Genomic DNA, 18,259 nt, shown 5'->3' on the forward strand with positions numbered 1-18,259 from the left:
CTATTCGGCAGAGTAGGATTTTGAAAACTTTCTTATTTTCAGACGAACTAAAAAAAAGAAAAGAAATAGGACGGAGGGAGAGCAGCGAACCAATTTGTGAATAGTAAAGTTTTAACCCAACATCATCATTCTTTCCTTAAAATCACTTTGTTGGACGCGTCCCCCCCCCTCTTCAGAAGTAAATATTTTTGAAATACATTCAACTAAGCATTCTGGAGGGGAGGGGCACGGGTTGGTGCAACCAAAGGGGTGTCCTCTGGACCCCACCCCCCTCTGGTTGCGCCACGAAACAGGAGGTGACTGATTATATTTCTGAATTAAAGGATAATATTGCAGAAGATATTCTGCTTTAAAATCTGAAACTGAAATTAGTCGTTAAAACGAAAACTTCCAACTTACGAAATCGTTAAAAAGGCATTAAATTTAATGTCTAAAACAAACACATTGTCCAAAGCTCTTTCTTAAATTTAATACACAAATAGTTGAAGAAAAAGGGGATGGAGGAATTGAGTAATTATGGTCAAATCGTTACAGGGTAGCGACAGGAACTGTGAAAAAAAATTCCCTGACTTTTCCCTGATTTCCCTGATTATGTTCACCTAATTTCCCTGATTTACGTTACTAATGATAATGGTTTTCTTTCTTTGCTCTACTTGAAATCCATTGTATGTTTGTATAAAATGCAGTATTTTAAACGTTTTAAGTTGTGTAACTAAAGATATATTTTAAAAAGATGCTACTTTTTTAATAAAATGGTTAAAAAAAACATATCAAGTCAATTTTTTGGGGAGAAAAAAACCTACAAAACAGTATATTAAATTTTTCTACAATGGAAATATTATAGAAATTTTTTTTAAAAAATACTTTGCTTCCAGAAATCACGTAGCATAAGAATTTTAAGAAACTATTAAAATCTCTTAAAAACATATGTGTATTTATATTACTAAAAAGTAATTGAAATTATTTTGAACTAAGTTCTCAAACAGTATAATAATTGTTGCAAGAATAACAAGTAATAGTGAAAGAATAGAAGTACTGTAGTTATTCTTACATAAATAATTGACATATTTATGCAAAACAGATGAAACCATTTGACATCCATTCATAGGGAGCTTTTCTCTAATCAAAAACATAGGTTTTAATGAATGAATACAGCATTTTAACAATAAAAAAATAAATATATTTACTTAAGTACACAAGTTAACTCTATTTCAAATGATTTCAGTATGTAACGAAAAAAAAATCTTAGATTGCTTTTGTAACAAAAAACTTTAAACTGCAAGAAGAAAAAAAAAGCAATTAGTTAATTTCAAAATATATAAAAGAAGTATACAACTTGGTTATAAAATTAAAGAATCACTTAAGTCTGAAGAAAAGAAACCTTTATAATCTGCGGTGACAACAAATAGTATAACGGCAAGTTTTTTTTATCGAAAGTTCAATTTTAGCAATTTAATTAAAAACGCGAAGAAGTAATAACTTTTAAGCTTTTATAGTATTAATTCAAAAACCGAAGATTTCTTCTTGAAATCGTGATTGCAATACGCTAATTACTTCGAGACAATGAAATAAAGGCAAAGGAGCTAAGGCATTAATGAAGGCTTCCTCTTTGCCTGTATGGTTGTTTATTTTACATAGCATTGAAAGCGTAAAAGGAAATTTCAAGCTAGGTAAAATAAACAACCTAAAAGACACTGAAGCAATCTTAGGAAGTTCATCCTGTTGTTAATAAGTAAGATTCAATACTTTGACGTAGAGGAAAAAAGATGCACCAATATACGGCAGTGTATAATCGCACCTCATTAATTTTACTTTCTTTTTGAACAGATAATTGGCGGAAAATGCGTAGGGAATTAGAGTACTTAATTTTGTAAAGCAAAATAAGAAAAAAATTTTTCTTCATAAAATCAATTTTCCCTGATTTTTTGTTATTTTTTCGAAATTCCCTGATATTTCCCTGACTTTTCCCTGATTAATAAAGTTCCCTGACTTTTCCCTGATTTCCCTGATCTGTCGCCACCCTGCGTTACTTTTCGGAATTGAAAGTTAATCTAAATTATTGTCTGCAAAAAATGCATATTACGCACAAATAAATAATATGCTAATGTGCTTATCGTATTTTTTAATGTATGAAAACATGATAGAGTGGAATTACCAAAGACAGTAGTTAAAAATCACAAAAAGACATATTGCACAAATTATATCATATTCACCGCAAGAACAAAAATGAGGAATAGTAAATTTCTTGCGCTGCTTTGTATGCTCAACCTTGGGAAATTATAGACATACCGAAATAACATTCATAGCTCCACATATGAAGAAAAATGCTGATGTATGCATTAATTAGCATCACGTGTTTTCAGTGTAAAAGATTGCGCTTCTGAATAGCATATTCAGACACAGCAAGGCATCCCCCCCCCCTTATAGATAGGCAGCAAGGAGGATTGTTTGTTTAAATGAGCAGTATAATTTCACAGGTACTTTAATAGAAAAATGAAAAGCTCAATTTTATTTGTTTGTTTGGAGATTTTTTTTTCTCTCATTTGGAGCATTGATTCGTAGAGCTCGGCGCCTTTTTGGCTCTGGCGCCGTCGTGCGCCGCACGACCTTGCACATAGGGACGGCGCGGCCCTGGCTGAGATACAGAGGGGTGAAAAACCCCAGAAAACCCCAACTTGTTCTGTCGTGTAAACTGTTCTTGGTCGCTGTTATTTTCTTTCGTCTTTCTTGCCAGCGGATTTGCTTTTGTTGGCTGCTGACGTTTGGTTCTCTTGGTGGCGGGACGCTCCCGCGTCCCGTAAACTCACATTTTGCCGATTTTTTTTCTAAAAAAATCGATTAAGTCTGTTTTTATTAAGCATTGCTTTTATGTATAGCTCTCCACGAGCGATGCCTTATTTATTCAGTTTGTAAGAGTGTCGTGTGAAGAACCCGAAGGTGTACGTCATCGGTTCGATCCCCATGGTCTAGAACATGTCGGCTTTTAATGATATATTTTCCTCCGCAGAATTTTGATCCAAATTTTCACGCATATGTACAATCTAAGCACGTTACAGGATTCTGAACTTCAGTTGTGTTACTTAAAATCATGAAGAAATTTTTTCTTTTAGCACGGTAAATCGCTGTGTCATGAATAATATTTCTTAGGGTTCTTTTTTTTTTTTTGGCCCGCGCGTGTGTGTGTATGGGTGTGGGTGTGGATGCTTCCTTCTACAAAAGAAAGATACCATTTAATTATTTTTTTTTCCATAACCGTTGGCAAAAAAGAAGCAAACTCACGGCTTTTTTTTTTTTTCAAAAAAATACCGTTAAAAAATTGGATTTTTGAATTACCGCTGTCAAGCGCGAATGCTTTACACGGGTAAGCTAGTGAAATATAATTTTGGGAATTTTCAATAGAAGTGAGAATGTTTATAATAAATTGTTTGAAAAAATAGTTTGAAGAAGGAACTTTCAAGAAGGAAAAAAGCCATAAGTGAAGCAATGATAACTAGCTAAGATAGAATTACAAGGGACAAAAAAGATTTATCGCTTTTTCATAGTGATTTACGATTACCATTTATGAGCCGATTGAAAGATTTACTGTAAACGACCTAATTCACAAAACCCGTTCGTAAAAGTTGAATAACTCGCCAAAAAAAAGCGATCAGCAGCCAAAAAGTAGGCCAGATGTATTCAGTAACCACCACGAGCTCTCCTGAGTTGGAAACGTGCATGAGAGGGTCGTCCGTTAGGTCGTCTTCTGTCAAGATTTTGGGGTACTTCAGAAGAGAACTGACACATGATCTTGACCGAAAGGATTCAGCGAGGATCATGTTTCGCGGAGTTTTGTTGCTCCTTAGGCGGCACAGTCTTCTGGTGAGTGAGTTGTTACTCCTTTTTTTCTTTTCCTGTTTGTTCTTTTTTTTTTTTTCCAAAATTTTCTGTCGCTCTATAAAAAGGCTTTAGTCTAGGCCTAGGCGCAATCAAAACTTTGATAACTTTTGATGCTTTCAATTTAGTGGCTCCCTCGAGAGTAGCATTAGTGGACTCATAAGAAAAGGGTTTTTAAAGTCTGATTCGTAAATCTTATCTATTTTTAATTGAAAAAAAAAGTTTTTATATTTTTAATTTACGCAACATCAAAAGAATTTAATTGACACACATCATCTACTGGCTACCATTTTTTATTGATTTGGGAACATAAAATAGAAGATCTTCAACCGGAGGCCGTCCGCGGGAATCCTTCGGTTCCCTGGAACTTTGACAGAGGCAGAGGGACTCCACACAATTATCATTATTTGCTTAATTTTTTTTTTTCAAGTTTTAGTTCTTGTAAAAAGTCGAATTCTTAAAAGCGATTTGATTGTTAAAAATAAATATAAATACGTAACTATTTCATTTGTTCCTTTTTTTTTCTCTGACGAAATGTATTTTTAAAAATCAGCAAAAGGAATCCATTAGCGTCCTTATCAATCATTATCACAAAATGTTAGTGTTGTGGTAAAATAAAGATCCTAAACTTTATTTATTTATTTAATTATTTTATTTTTTTACTTTTTACGTTTCAGTTTTTTTTTTTTTTCTTCTCTTTGATCAAGAAGTTCCTTCAAGAATCCGGTGAGCTACAAGGGTTCTCCAAATTGTAAAAGATAGATAAATATGAAGTCAAACGTAGTTTAATTTCAGTGAAACAAATCAATTCGCTTCTCAACTTTGAATTCTTATACATAAGATTGTAATACATAAAAGCTGTCACGTATACTCATGTAAACAAATAAAATTCAACTTAGTAAAACGTTTTCAAACAGTTTTAATTTTTCAAACTCATCTATGAGAAATATCGATGATATTTTATAACGCTTTAAATGCTTATTTTTATCAAAATTGAGAAACATTTTAGTTATAAGTCACCCTTTTGAGTGCTTTCGCCATTTTGAAGAAAATTTCGAAAACTATTGCTTGCTTTTCATGCAAGCGTGTAAATAAAAATTAAACCGAATTTAAAAGGAATTATTTTAAAATTTGTGTTGTTAAAACTAACTTTTTGAACATTTTTTTTTATCTATGTAAATGTTGCGGTAGAACTAACCACCGCCATGAGGAAAAAAACAATAAACGACGACATTTTGACAAACTTGATGTTTCTTAAATATATTTCAACGCTAAAGGTGTTTTCTATTTTAAATGTTAAAGATCATTCATATTTGGCTTTTACAGTATAAAAAATTTGTATTTTTAGTCTAGTTATATGTTTTTTCAATGCCACGTGTCATCCTTATCTATTATTTCTGTAGCCTGTTTTTGGTTTCTACGCCAGATTTTCCTCAATTCTTGATCGATTTCTTTGATTTACACTTTATTTTAAAGCTAATGGTGCTGGCTACTGACGAAAAATAGACCCACGGTCTAAAAATTGTTTTTTGAGCCGAAAAACCTGTTTTAAAGAACCAGAATGAGATTTTCTGTTAAACTTATAACTTTAACTTGCACTATGACTGACAGAGCTGAGTAGCTTGATCGGCAGAGCGTTCTCCTCGTAGCCAGGAGAATGCGTGTTCGGGCCCACGTCCGGACAATCTGCATCAAAAAATTAGAGAAATATCGTGCATTACATGAATACTTAATTAAGTGAATAACAAATATGAGGGAATAGAATAAATGAGTAGGAAACACGCTTTGCTGTTATGAAAAATTTGATGTGGTTTTGTGTTAAAGTACTTCTGAATTGTACGTTTTTTTTTTTTTTTTTTTAAAAAGCTTTGGCTCTGGTAAGAAAATTAAAGCATAATGTAAGTAAAAATATAAGTAACAGGTTTAAGATTTCAGACTACAATAGAATTGTTTTTTGTTCAGAAAAAAATAATAAATCGTATATTGAAATATATATTCTTCTAATAAGTTTTTGACTCTTTGTACAAATAAAAAAATTACTACCACAATTTGATGGGTAAAATACCTATTTTTTCTTTTGCAAAAAAAATAGCTTATCACATTTTTACTACATTCGAAAAGCTACTCTTAAAAAAGAGAATAGTTCAATTTATTTTGTATTTTAATCGCGCTGTTAAATGATGAACACGTGCTGCCATCTAAGTAATAACGGTTCAAGCAGCCTGCGGTAACAAATTGTAAAAATTTTCAAAAATAAAAACATTTCTCTTCAATATCTTACCTTATATATTATTCCTCTCTCATTTTAAAATTTATCAGGCTGGCTAACGACAAAAAAATAGACCTACGGTCGAAAAATCAAGTTTTCGAAAACGCCCCTTGCTGTTTCAAAACCTTGATGCAGCCTGCAGTTCTTATGCATTTTTTTTAAAGCAAAGTTCTAATGCAGTTTTCCAATTTTTTACGTCGCTTTGGGCAAAAAAAAAAAAAAAAAAAGCCTGTGTGTGTGTGTGTGTGTGTGCTTATATTTTAATAAAGCTCAAAAGCACTGGACTTAGTTGTTCGGTTAAATTGATAAGTTTTTTTTCGGTAGAGCGTTCGGCTATAAACTATCTGAACTTCGGGCAAGCTTGGGCTGTCCGACATAATATCAAATTTATATTAGTATTACGCATTACATGTACTCATAACATGCACACGTAATAAAACAAATGCAGTGGGAATGTTACTTGGTGTTTCGATTCCTTTATGCAGGCTACAGTTATCATTCGGATAAGTTGACTGTTAATCGAAGGGTGTTCTTGCTTTTTTTAAGCTTTGACTCCGTCCAGACCACTAAACATAATGTAAGCATAAAAAAGTATTAAATTTACCTCAAGGGAATCCTTTTTGTGCAGAAAAACATTTTCCTTGTACGCTGAAATGTAGATTTTTCTAATAGCAGTGTTCGACCTTTTATACAAATGAAAAAAATTCTACGCCAAATTAAAACTCCGAGTTTCACCCAAAAAATATATTTTGTCTACGTTCGAAAAATTACACTTAAAAAACGGACTCAGTTCAACTGGTTTTGGTTTTGAATTTTAAGTGTTCGATTAAAAGAGAAACATGTGCGTACATTTAAGCAGTAACGGTTAAATCAACCTTTTATGTGAAATAGTTCAATATTCAAAGATAAAAACACTTATTTTCGATCTAATTTATTGCTTCTCCAGAATGTTTATTTCTATCGTTACGTGAGATATTCGTCATTCTTTAATCAAATTCCATGCTTTGCGAATAATTTTAAATCGTATCATGCTGGTTAATGACAAAATATTGAAGCATGATCTTATTATTATTATTATTATTATTTTTTTTTTGGCAAAAAGCTTTTTTGCTGTTTCTTACTACGCATTCCTTCAGTAAATAGCTTTCGAAAAGGAAGGCGCAATTGCTAGGTTTGTTGGGGTGTCGGGCTGTTAATCAGAATGGCGCCAATTCGAATCCGTGCCAATAAATATCTCTTTAATGTTTTTTTTTTTCCTGTCAGATGCTCACATGGGCAGGGCAGGACTGTATTTGCCACATTTCTGTTTTTTCACATGCACAATTATTGCTTTTTCACGAGTCATTACTCAGCCACTTTTGATGATATTTATGTTTGCATTGAAAATATGTACGACCAAAAGGTGAGCGATGATCAAATTATTACAACGTTTTATTTAACAAGGTTTCATTACTGATGTCTTTAAATAACATGCCTTCTCTTCTGCGCTTACTTTTTTTCAGTTCTTCATAATGTTCTTTCTTTGAAATTTTTAAAGATCGAAATGCCTTATGAAACGATTCGAAGCTCAGTGCGGAGTTCCGCACGGGTCGACTAGTTCATATTATTTGCATTTTACTGTACTTGTGCCACAATCTTTTAGCATCTGGTTTCAGTTAAAGATATTTCTTGTTATTTCTTCAGTAGCGTGCAGTAAAAGCATATTCATCAAAAATGCAGAGTTATTTTTTGTATAAATCAGATTTTCTAATTGCATGTCACGAAATGCATAAAAATAAGATACAGCTTACTAATCTGCGGACATTGTTCCAAATTATCTGTCGACTGTCGACTTAAAAAATGAAAACATTCCAAACTATGCTAGTGAACTATACGCCATGCTCCGAAAAGTACGGCATATTAGACTTCGCGCCTCGACTGCTTAAAAAATCGCTTGAAATTATTTGAGTCGTGGATTTTCTGGTATCAACCAATCTCGTTTAAATGTCAGATTATTTTCATCAATATAGAAGTAGGAACAAGATGTTTCAACACTTCGTGTTGGGAAACCCTTAACGTCCTTCATGTAAAAAAATGACTTTAAAAGAAAAATCAGATTTTTATTTTTTATGATTTAAATCCGAATTTTTTTTTTTTTTTTTGATCATACCGAACGTTACGTTGTCAGAAATTTTAGTTGCTAACTAGTTTACGTTAAAAAAAAAAAAAAAAAACTAAACTTGATATTGATACTTTAAAAAATAAATAAACAAACTGAGTAATGTTATTCAAGATAAGAGTCGAAAAGCGGAATGTAAAAACTAATATTGAAAGTAGATTTTTTTTTCTGAATAAAATCAAATTTTCTAGGGAAAGAAAGCAAATTGAATCAAGTTTTGAAAAAAAAAAACAAAAAACATTTAACTACTCTTTTTATATTGAGTTGGTATCTTGAAATCAGAGTTTTGCCCCTTTTTATTCACCCACTTTCCTGTAAAATTATAAATGTATTCACAATTTATTTGTTATACATTTCGCAATTTGCTTAAAATACTCCGCCAGCTCAGTTATCCCATCCGAGGACTGCAGTTTCGTGCTTTTTAGCACTCATCAACCCGGAATAGGAATCACATGAGCTGGAGGCGAAAAATCTCTTAAGGGAGCCAAGAGAGCCAAACAAACTGGTAGCTAATGCGGAATTAGCAAACTTGTTGGCTGAGCTTTAACTGAGCTGGCGGTGTATTTTAAGTATTTCTGCCTTAGCCCTGGCTTTAGAGCGGTAACTTACTTCAAAATTTCACAATTTGCTTTGAATACTTTTTCGTTCGATAGGTATTTTTTTAAACATATTTTGCTTTATGTGTATCTATATATGTGTGCGTGTGGTTTCGTGCGTTTTTTTTTTCTTTCAAAAAAAAAAAAAAAAAACAATTGTTGAAGCAATTTTTTTTTCTTCCATTTAACACAAATATACAATTATGCATTCTATAATGGCAACAAGGCTCATTTGCCAATACTTTTCTTGATACTCAAGCTTTTAGCTTAGTGCACTAAGATTGCATGATTATTTTCATCATAAAATAAAAGCCACTTTAGTTTTAAAAAAAAGTGGTGACTATCTTAAGCAGTGTGTATAGGCGATTGGCTAAAACCAAATAATAATAATAATAATAATAATTTTCTCTTAGCGTAAAGAGAGAAACTTGAAACAGATAAGAATGATCAATCGAGGATAAATGCTAGGGACTAAATTAAGCTGTTCTTACTAAGAAAAAGGCCGAACTAGTTAAATTTAGAATTTTAAAGAGAAATTAAAGGATTCAATTTAAAAAAAAATATTTAAATAGGGTTGGTTGGGGGAAGTGGGTCACTAGGGTAAGTGGGTCACCCCCCTAAAACTGAAATATGGATCAAGTTTTGAAGCTTCTTTGAACTGATCATGTTAAATTTCATCACAGTGATTGATTTTGCACATATTTGGGATTCGTGGAATTTTTATTCGTGAAATTCGTGGCACTTAGTTTTAAAAAAATCTGAAAAAAAAATGTTTTGCGAGTTCAAGCAACATTTTTCGAAAAAGTGTTTCCATGTTAGTTATTATTATAGTTATTATTTTAGTTAGTTATTATTTTAGAAAATAACAATGATCTTTTGTTTATTAATAATGTCTAAGATAAAATAAGACAATAAGTTTAAATTTTTTTGTTTCAAAACGAACTATTCTTAAAAGGTGTCCCACTTTCCCCTACCAACCCTACAACTTTTTAATCAGTTAATTTAAATCATGATTTAAACTAGATTTAAACCAATTGCTTTAAATCAATGCACCCTGGTATCATATATTTGAATATTCAACTTCATTTAAAAAGTTAAATAAGGGTTATAAAGATTACTAAAAATCAAACAAGTAAAGACCAATCATTGTGAGCTATCGTGATTGTTTACAGAAAGATATGGAAAAAAATCTCATTCTTTTTAACACTTTTATGATTGAATTGGTAATAAGAAAAAACCACGAACTTGTGCGAAAATGCTCGACTTTTATACCCATTTATTCGAGCTCAAATCTGTTATTATAAAAGAAAAGGTTAACTTTTTAATGCGTTCTACTGACCTTTAATGAAATAAAAAGTGTCAGAACAAATGAAGAAGTGATTTATTTCCGATGTGGACAAGGCCGTATCCAGAATTTTTTTTCGGGAGTGGCCCGGATTAGCACATTGCCCTAACACACACACACACACATATAGTATATATAGACACAACAAACGCATCAAAATGTTAACATAGAAGACTTTTACATTAGTTACATTCTTTTGCAAATCAAGATCAAATAAAATAAAAATTGCTTGCTCGACAAATCATGGAACTTAATGGACAGAGAGGAAAAATGAGAGAGGATAAAAGAGAAGCACCCAGTCATCTGCTCACATCGGCTTTTAGTGAAGTTTGGTTTTGATCACTAACCCTACTCCCATTTTTTTTTCATTAAATGCCATACAGTATGAAAATTGTACAAAATAGTTTAAAAGAAATGGTGTAGACATTCAGAAAATAAGAACGGAAGAGTAATATTCTGGTCATTTGGACAATTCATACTTTATTTTCTTGATAAGATACAAAATTGAAGAACTTTTCAAGGAATTTCAAAAACTTAAATAATTTTCAAAGACTCTCGAACAGTTGAAATTATTTGAAGCTCTTTATTTACACTTTTCAGAAGTTGATTGCACAGTCTTACAAAATGATTATAACTTTGTAAGACACACCCGTTTTAAGTTAAAAATAAATGCAAGGAAATATTTCTCGAAACAAACTTTTTTTTTCAATCACAAGTAGTGCAGAAAATGAAAGAGAGTAGAGTAAGTGTTTTTTTTTTTCCCTCATACTAAAGGTATTAACAGTATGCAGTAGAAGTAAGAGAAAAAACAAGCAATAACAAAAGAACTTCCACGATACTGAATTCGGCATTAAATAAATGCAAGACAAGAAACATATCAGTCACAAAAATGATCTTGAAAATTATGCTACCAAAACGCGAGAATCGTGATTTTTGCATTTTTTACTCAGGATGTATCAAGGAGTTGAATTTGGCACATCTTGGTAACAAGATACTCGCCTAATCGGAAACTAGGGGCCCAGCCTTTGAGGAGTCCTCGGCTCGAAATCAGTACAGTGTAAGTTTTATAAGAGTTTTAGGGGGAGGAGGGCAGGGTCGTGCACAGAGGGGAGAAGTGACACCTGTTGGCCCAGGCCCGAGCTTAAATGGGGCCTAATATTTTTAAACCTAGGGTTGAAAATATGGGTAAACAATATGGAGGGGGCCCAAAAGAAGCATTTGTGACAGCCCCAAAATTTCTGTGCAAGCCCCTGGAGGAGGAAGTGCACAGAAGTCAGTTTGGTAGACTTGAAAAGTCTACCGAACTGGCAAAGGGCCTGCTTTAACCCTGGACTTCCCTGAACTGAATTGGGAAAGACAGCAGGAAGTATTAATTAAAGGTCTAAATTTCAAGTGTGCCTTGCAGTAGAACTAGAAATACTTTTTCTGCATTTCTGCAAAATATTATAAATTTTGAATAGTAGCAAAATTAAGAATAAATAAAAACTTTGTTATTTTCCTTTTCTGACATTAGGAATTTAAAGAAAAAAAAAACCTTCTGTTTTACGGTACAAAACATTTCGGGTTTCGGGGGGGGGGGCCGTCAGGCCCCCCCCCCTCTGGATACGGCCCTGGATGTGGATTCCTATTCAGAGGTTAGCTGCAACGCTATTTCACTTGCCTTAAGCTTCCCTATGAATTATTAGCACTGCTTCAAATACGCACTTGATACAGTTGAACTCACTTATAACGAATGCAAAGGGACCGCGATATTAGCTCTTTTTGACTGCGTGCTAGTAAAAAGCAAGTTCGTGAAAAAATAAAAAATCACATATTCGTTTTTTTTTTTTTTTTTTTTTTGTGAAATAGTTAGTTAATTTTCTTTGGAATATCTTGTTTGAAGTTTTTCTGGTTTCAAAAGCCATCGAGTATGTTGAACTTATTTCAGTTTCAAATTCATCACATTTGTCGTTATGAATTTATGATAATAACTGTAGCTCAAATTCAAGCAAATGGCATTGTGCAAATTGCTTGAACTTGAGCTGCAATTTAAAAATTATACATTGTCAACAAATATAGTAAGTGCTCCAGTAGTCGGCCATTTAAGAGCTCGTTTGCTGATTTTTGTTAACCTACAAATTTCAGCAAGCAATACAACAACAACAAAAGTGTAAAACTTTAGTTTGTACCTTTCTGATAGTGATTCACTAATTTGTTTCAGAAATTAAGACCTTTTTGTTTTAAAAACCAAGCTATTACTTCCTTTTACAAAAAAGGAAGTATTGTATTCTCGGAAAATTTTTTACCCAAAAATCGGCCGTAATTTCCATTTTGCTCACAACCAAATCAATGTTGAGTTTTTTTTCAACCCGATCACATGTGCATATGTGCCTAGGAATATACATACACCCGAAATATCCATTTTGACGATCCCCGAGTTAATTACAACGAATTTTCTCGTGACGTCTGTATGTACGTGTGCGTATGTGTGTATATATGTCGCATAACTCAAGAACGGAATGTCCTAGAAAGTTGAAATTTCGTACATAGACTCCTAGTGGGGTCTAGCTGTGCACCTTTCTTTTTGGTTGCATTCGGATGACCCAAAGGGGGTCTTTTGCCCCTTTTTGGGAGGAAATCATTGTTAATTTCGATGTAAACTCAAGTGGTGTTATAATTTGGTGGACACTTGGCGATATATCGCCAGTCTTTTGGTCGCCAAGTTTTGTCGCCAGCTTGGCGACAAATTTGGCGATTTTTTTAAATTTTTTATTCATATATATATATTTTAATCTGGTTTAGTTTGGCCACTGTTGGTGATATTTAGAGAGTAAACTATTGAATCATATTAAAACTGCAAATAATGAGAAAATGACATTAAATTGGAGTAAAAGGAAGTCATGTGATGCACACATCAGCTCGTTTTTAATACGAAAAAATGCTCCAGTTCTCGGCCACTGAAACCCAGTGCTCGGCCATGTACGACCCAGTAGTCTGCTGTTTCATTTTCATTAGTCTTATGAGGTATAGATAAGTGAATAAACTTTAACTAAATTTACAGCATAGCATTATACATGCAAAATGAAATTTTCCAGTTAATACGAAGTAGTTCTGCCACCCTGATGTCTTCGTAATGTTTATCTTTAGATAGAGCTCTCAACTTTTGATAATCCAGAATCGTCAGCATTTTGCAGCCGTGGGGGGGGGGGCAAGGCCGCTACCGCAGATTTAAACACAGTGATGAATTGTCAACAGTATAAAGAACAAAAACAATGATGCTTAACAAATTTCAAATATGATACAGAAAATATTAATAAGGAATAAAAAATTTTATACAGAATATTTTAAGATGATAAAATATTGATTTTAAAATGGGGGAAGTGGCATTACGTTTTATGCGCAGAGACAGTCAGCACACGTGTAGAAGTTTGATTGTCTGAACTTACCGGTTTAGTTTTCATGCAGTTTTTTTTTACGTTCTTGGGATATAAATTTTAAAAAAAAAACCCCAGAAAATCGTACTTTTTGGACCCGCTTTCGTAGCGTCGTAGTTTAAAGCTGTAATTCGTAGAAACTAAGATTTTTTCGTAGCAGTTAGCAGCTCTGTCTTTAGATTGTCTTTCAAACTGCTACCAGCTTTGATATGCATCACATTCAATACATTTTCAACATTATCTTCCACATCATTTGTTAACTTATTGAAAATGTTATTTTCTGCGCAAATAGAAATGTAAAAAAAAAGAAAAAACCCGGATTAAACCGATTTCTTTTTGGGGAGAAGGGGAATTTTCAACTCTTCTAAACCATGGGAATTGGAAATTCCGCGCCCTTCACCGTAAAAAAACTTTTTAATTTACGTACTATATAAGATACTAGGAGTGACGAAATAAACGAAATTTAGCTGAAATGTGCAAAAAATGTACCGACAATGGATGTAAAAAACAGGGAAAGGTTTGCAATAAACAGTTTTTTACGATGTGAATAACCAAAGAATACAGAAAAGGGAAAACTATTTTACTGTTAACATAAAGGCTAAATGAAAGAGTTGATAGAATTCATGAACGAAAATTGTGCTGGCCGTTAACTGGTCCACGTTCAGTAGAACGAAACTTCAACATACGAAACATGAAATTAAAATTAGTGTCGAAAATAGTTTCACCTCAAAACAATGCAAGAAAATATCCGTTTAAAAAGAGTTGAAAAAAATCTCCATTCTTTTCAATCCCCCCCCCTCCCCCATCAAACACAAAATTTTCTATAAAAACTAAGTTAATGTGTTTTAAACTAACTGGAGTAATATGAATTCTGTACGCGAATTGAAATTGAGGTACCATGGTGCCATGAAGCTATCCTTATAGCTTTCAACAAGAACCTTGTGAATTAGTTTTTGTTACTTGATTAGTAAACAAAAAACAAACTTGAAAATAATGCGAAATGGAACTTTCAGCAACATAAAATTTGAAGTAAATTCCGTACAAATTTAGACTCTCTAGTGAAGAAAATTCAAGAAATTAAATATTTGGTTAGAATCAGTAATAAGAAGCGCTACCAATATTTGAAACAATTAGCCTAAATAGAACACAGGGTTTTTGGACATTTGGTGAAGCAAAAAATTTAGCATAATAGCAATAGAACACTCACTGAAATAACTTGAACTACTGTAACTATTGAAGCAATACATCTTAGCTCCTTGTAATTGAAAGATTAATTAATTTTCAAAAAAGTTTCATTAGAAGTCAAATTACTCGTAAGACAATTTGATAAGGAAGACGATTACATAACCATTTGATAGTAACAAGTTGAGTGTTAGAACTTACATTTCTTAACTCAATGACTGAGCGTACTTAAAAAACCTTTTTTGGGGAACTTTGAATTAAAATCACCACTAGAAGCAATAAAATATTGAAATGACTCTTTTTGTCAAAGAAATTTAAGGCCCTAAATTAAAAAAAAAAAACAGGTTTCAACTTTTTTTTTTGGATGTTTGGGTTTGGCTCTTTTTTGGCCTAATTTTACTGTATTATATGCATTTACGCCAAATTTTTTAGAAAAATATGTAAAGTTTAATGTACTTACTAAAATGATTGTTTAAAAAAAAATAGCAATAATTTTATCATGGAAATACTCCAATTTTTGTTTTACATGATTGCGTGAAAATTTCTAATAAATTATTTTTCATATATTTTAAAAATAAAATGAAAAAATAGTCAATCAACTTACCTTTCATAATATAAATATTTTGATTTCACTCTAAATTCTTTATAGCAAGAGGAAGAATACCCGATTATGTCGTCATTCCAATTTTCCGGTAGCACGACATTTCAATATTTGTGATTATGATGCTTTCGAGCTGATAGAAAATTTCGACAAGAAAGCAAAATATCTTGAGAAAATTTCTTGATTTCTTTGCGTTTCTCTCGAAAGCGAGGGTTGTCGCACAATATATTGCATGAAAAACACTCCATTATTTTGTAGCAATTCACAAAATAATTGAAATTATTTCGATTCCGAGTCACAACTGACTACAACTGTATTTATGTCGAGGACTGCATACTAAGTGCCTTGCCTCCATTATTTTTTATACCGATAGATGGCAGCACTATCACCGGACGAAATTATTTCAGAGCGATAAACACGTGGTCAACATAAAATAACTTAGCACGGTTATGGTCGGCTCCAACGTGAAGTACCTAATACACAGTAAACAATTATGTGCGCATGCGTACTAATATAAATGAACTCCAATAGCAAAATGTAGTGAATTAATCTATTTTCAGTTGTATGAATTTCAAATTACATTGTAGGATCGGCAAAACGTACCACGCAATTTGTTGGACAATGTGGGTGTTAAATCATATAAATATTTGCTAACTGATGAAATAAAATTCAGCTGGTTAGTAATTATATTTCATGGCTTCGTTAATGATACATGTTAGAAAGGGGGAACCTCGTTGATAAAATCTTGACTTTTGTAGGACAAATATTTTTTCGGCTAATATCAATAATTATTTTGAGAATTAAAAAAACCCAGTTAGTAATATTTTTTTTTATTATCATCAAATCAACATATTATATACCTGCTCCCCCTCTTAGTTACCACAATCGAGCATTTTTGCAAAGGAAACTGTTGGGCGTCTCATTCACTGTTAAAACTACAGGATGCATTCGGCACCTTTCAGGGGAGAAACGCTTGTTCACCAGCGGCACCCAATACGGAGCCGAAATCGCACCTCTAAATAGGGTGAAAAACAGGCACCTTTTAAAAACTAGACAGCCGGAGTGAAAAAAAGGATCCTTCGGAGAGAGAAATGGCACCCTTACTATAGATCCTCCTCCCCCCTCCCCCGTATTGTGTGCGTTTTTGAATACAGTTGTGTACATTTTTTTTTTTTTTTAGTTTTGTTTTGATTTATGATATTCTACGTTTTGGACATTTTTCACATTGAACTCGGTATTGGAAATGATTAAAACATGTAATTACAGCATTTGATCATATTTCAGAGTTTTCAACATAGTTAAGAAGTGCTTATAGCGTTAATTCATCTGATCGTGCTCTAACTCAGTGTTTCTCAACCTCTTTTGACCCACGGGCGCGGTAAAAGCAAATGAAAAACTTTGCGGACCGGTGAAATCTTTATCGTTTTCTTAAAGCATCATAAAATAAATAATATGAATAATAACTCTGGGGCCGTTAAAAAACACGTAAAAAAATTCAGGGTTCTCTTTTTTTTTTTTTTTTTTTTTTACAAAAAGTAATGTTAAAAATTAATAAAACAATAAATATCTACCCCTTCACTTGTATCAAAGATCTGTCACAAATACGTTATAATTTAAAAACGAGTAATTATTTAAAACATGTGAGAAATTATACATTTACTAAAACTTGACGTATTCCGAAAATGAAGCATAGCTGTACTTATTAATTATTTAAATGATGAGCCAAAAATATTCAGGGATATTACAATTATGGAAAAACAAAATCGTTTCATAAACGTTAATAAAGAGTAGCAAAAGAAAATGCACATAAAGTTTTTCAACAGTTAAATAAAAAACCAAAAGAAAGTTCTAACGCTTTCGAGGACCGCTAACAGGAAATGATTCTAACACTTGAATGAAAAAGCAAAAAAAAGAAAAAAAGAGCTAGACTGAGAGAGTTTTTTTTTTTTTTTTGCTAGCTTTATGTTATAATCTACGAAGCACATGAAACATTTTTATTAAGGTTCTTTTGGTGACTAATAAAAGCTGCTTATCGAGTATTCAAGAAAATAATGACAGATATTTTTAGTAGCGTTTTGAATGATGAAAATTTCACGCTAGTAACGGTAAACGAGAACTAGAAGACTAACGGTTACTGAAAAGCAATAAATGCACTTTTAAACACTTAACTATGTTTGAAAGCCCTAAAAACTACAAAGTGATCAAAAGCTGTACTTACTTGTAATTTCGGATAATTAATCCTAGAAAAGTTGGGTTTTAATCCAATAGTGTACTTCATTCAATGTGAAAGACACACAAACGCAATCATCATTTGTCCGCCATATTGAGGTGGTTGAATGTATGTCTAAGGCAAAAAGCGCATGCGCAATGAGTCTTTCTGCGATTGCATGATGTTCTGGCTCCTCTGCTCTATTTTCAAGCCTGTGTTGCACCTTCAGGCACTATGCTTTCACCTTAGAGGGAATACTTTCACTCGTCTGGAACCCCTGGTTTTAACAGTGTTCAAACGAAACTACTCACGAAGATTCAACTTGATAGTAATTACTTTTATATTTGGGATTTGTACTACAACTTTGGAGTGTCGGACAAGAAAAGCATACCACGCAATTTGTAAGACAATGTGGGGCTTAAATTATATAAATATTATCTGACCAAAAAAAAAAAAAAAAACTCAGCTGGTTAGTAATTATATTTCATGTCTTCGTAAATAGTACATGTTGCAATAGTGGGATATCTTTGATCAAATCGTGCATTTTGTAGGACAATTTTTTTTCGGCTAATTTAGATAAGTATTATGAGAATTATGAAAAAAAAAATAGTTA

The 18,259-nt window shown here is 32.5% G+C and overlaps 1 protein-coding gene across 3 annotated transcripts in view; it reads left to right on the forward strand.

Annotated features, from left to right (window-relative positions):
* The first annotated feature begins 3,728 nt into the window (after positions 1-3,728).
* Positions 3,729-18,259, forward strand: part of LOC129218597 (NADPH oxidase 4-like) — a 121,560-nt gene continuing 107,029 nt past the window's right edge. The window contains exon 1 of one of the 3 annotated variants that reach the window (XM_054852917.1): positions 3,729-3,858. In XM_054852917.1, the coding sequence (XP_054708892.1) occupies positions 3,814-3,858 (45 nt within the window). In that variant the 5' untranslated portion in view covers positions 3,729-3,813. The remainder of the gene's footprint in view (positions 3,859-18,259) is intronic. The other 2 variants (XM_054852915.1, XM_054852916.1) reach the window with 2 other exon arrangements.

Source organism: Uloborus diversus, chromosome 3, assembly GCF_026930045.1.
Source record: "Uloborus diversus isolate 005 chromosome 3, Udiv.v.3.1, whole genome shotgun sequence".
Classification (NCBI taxonomy): domain Eukaryota; kingdom Metazoa; phylum Arthropoda; class Arachnida; order Araneae; family Uloboridae; genus Uloborus; species Uloborus diversus.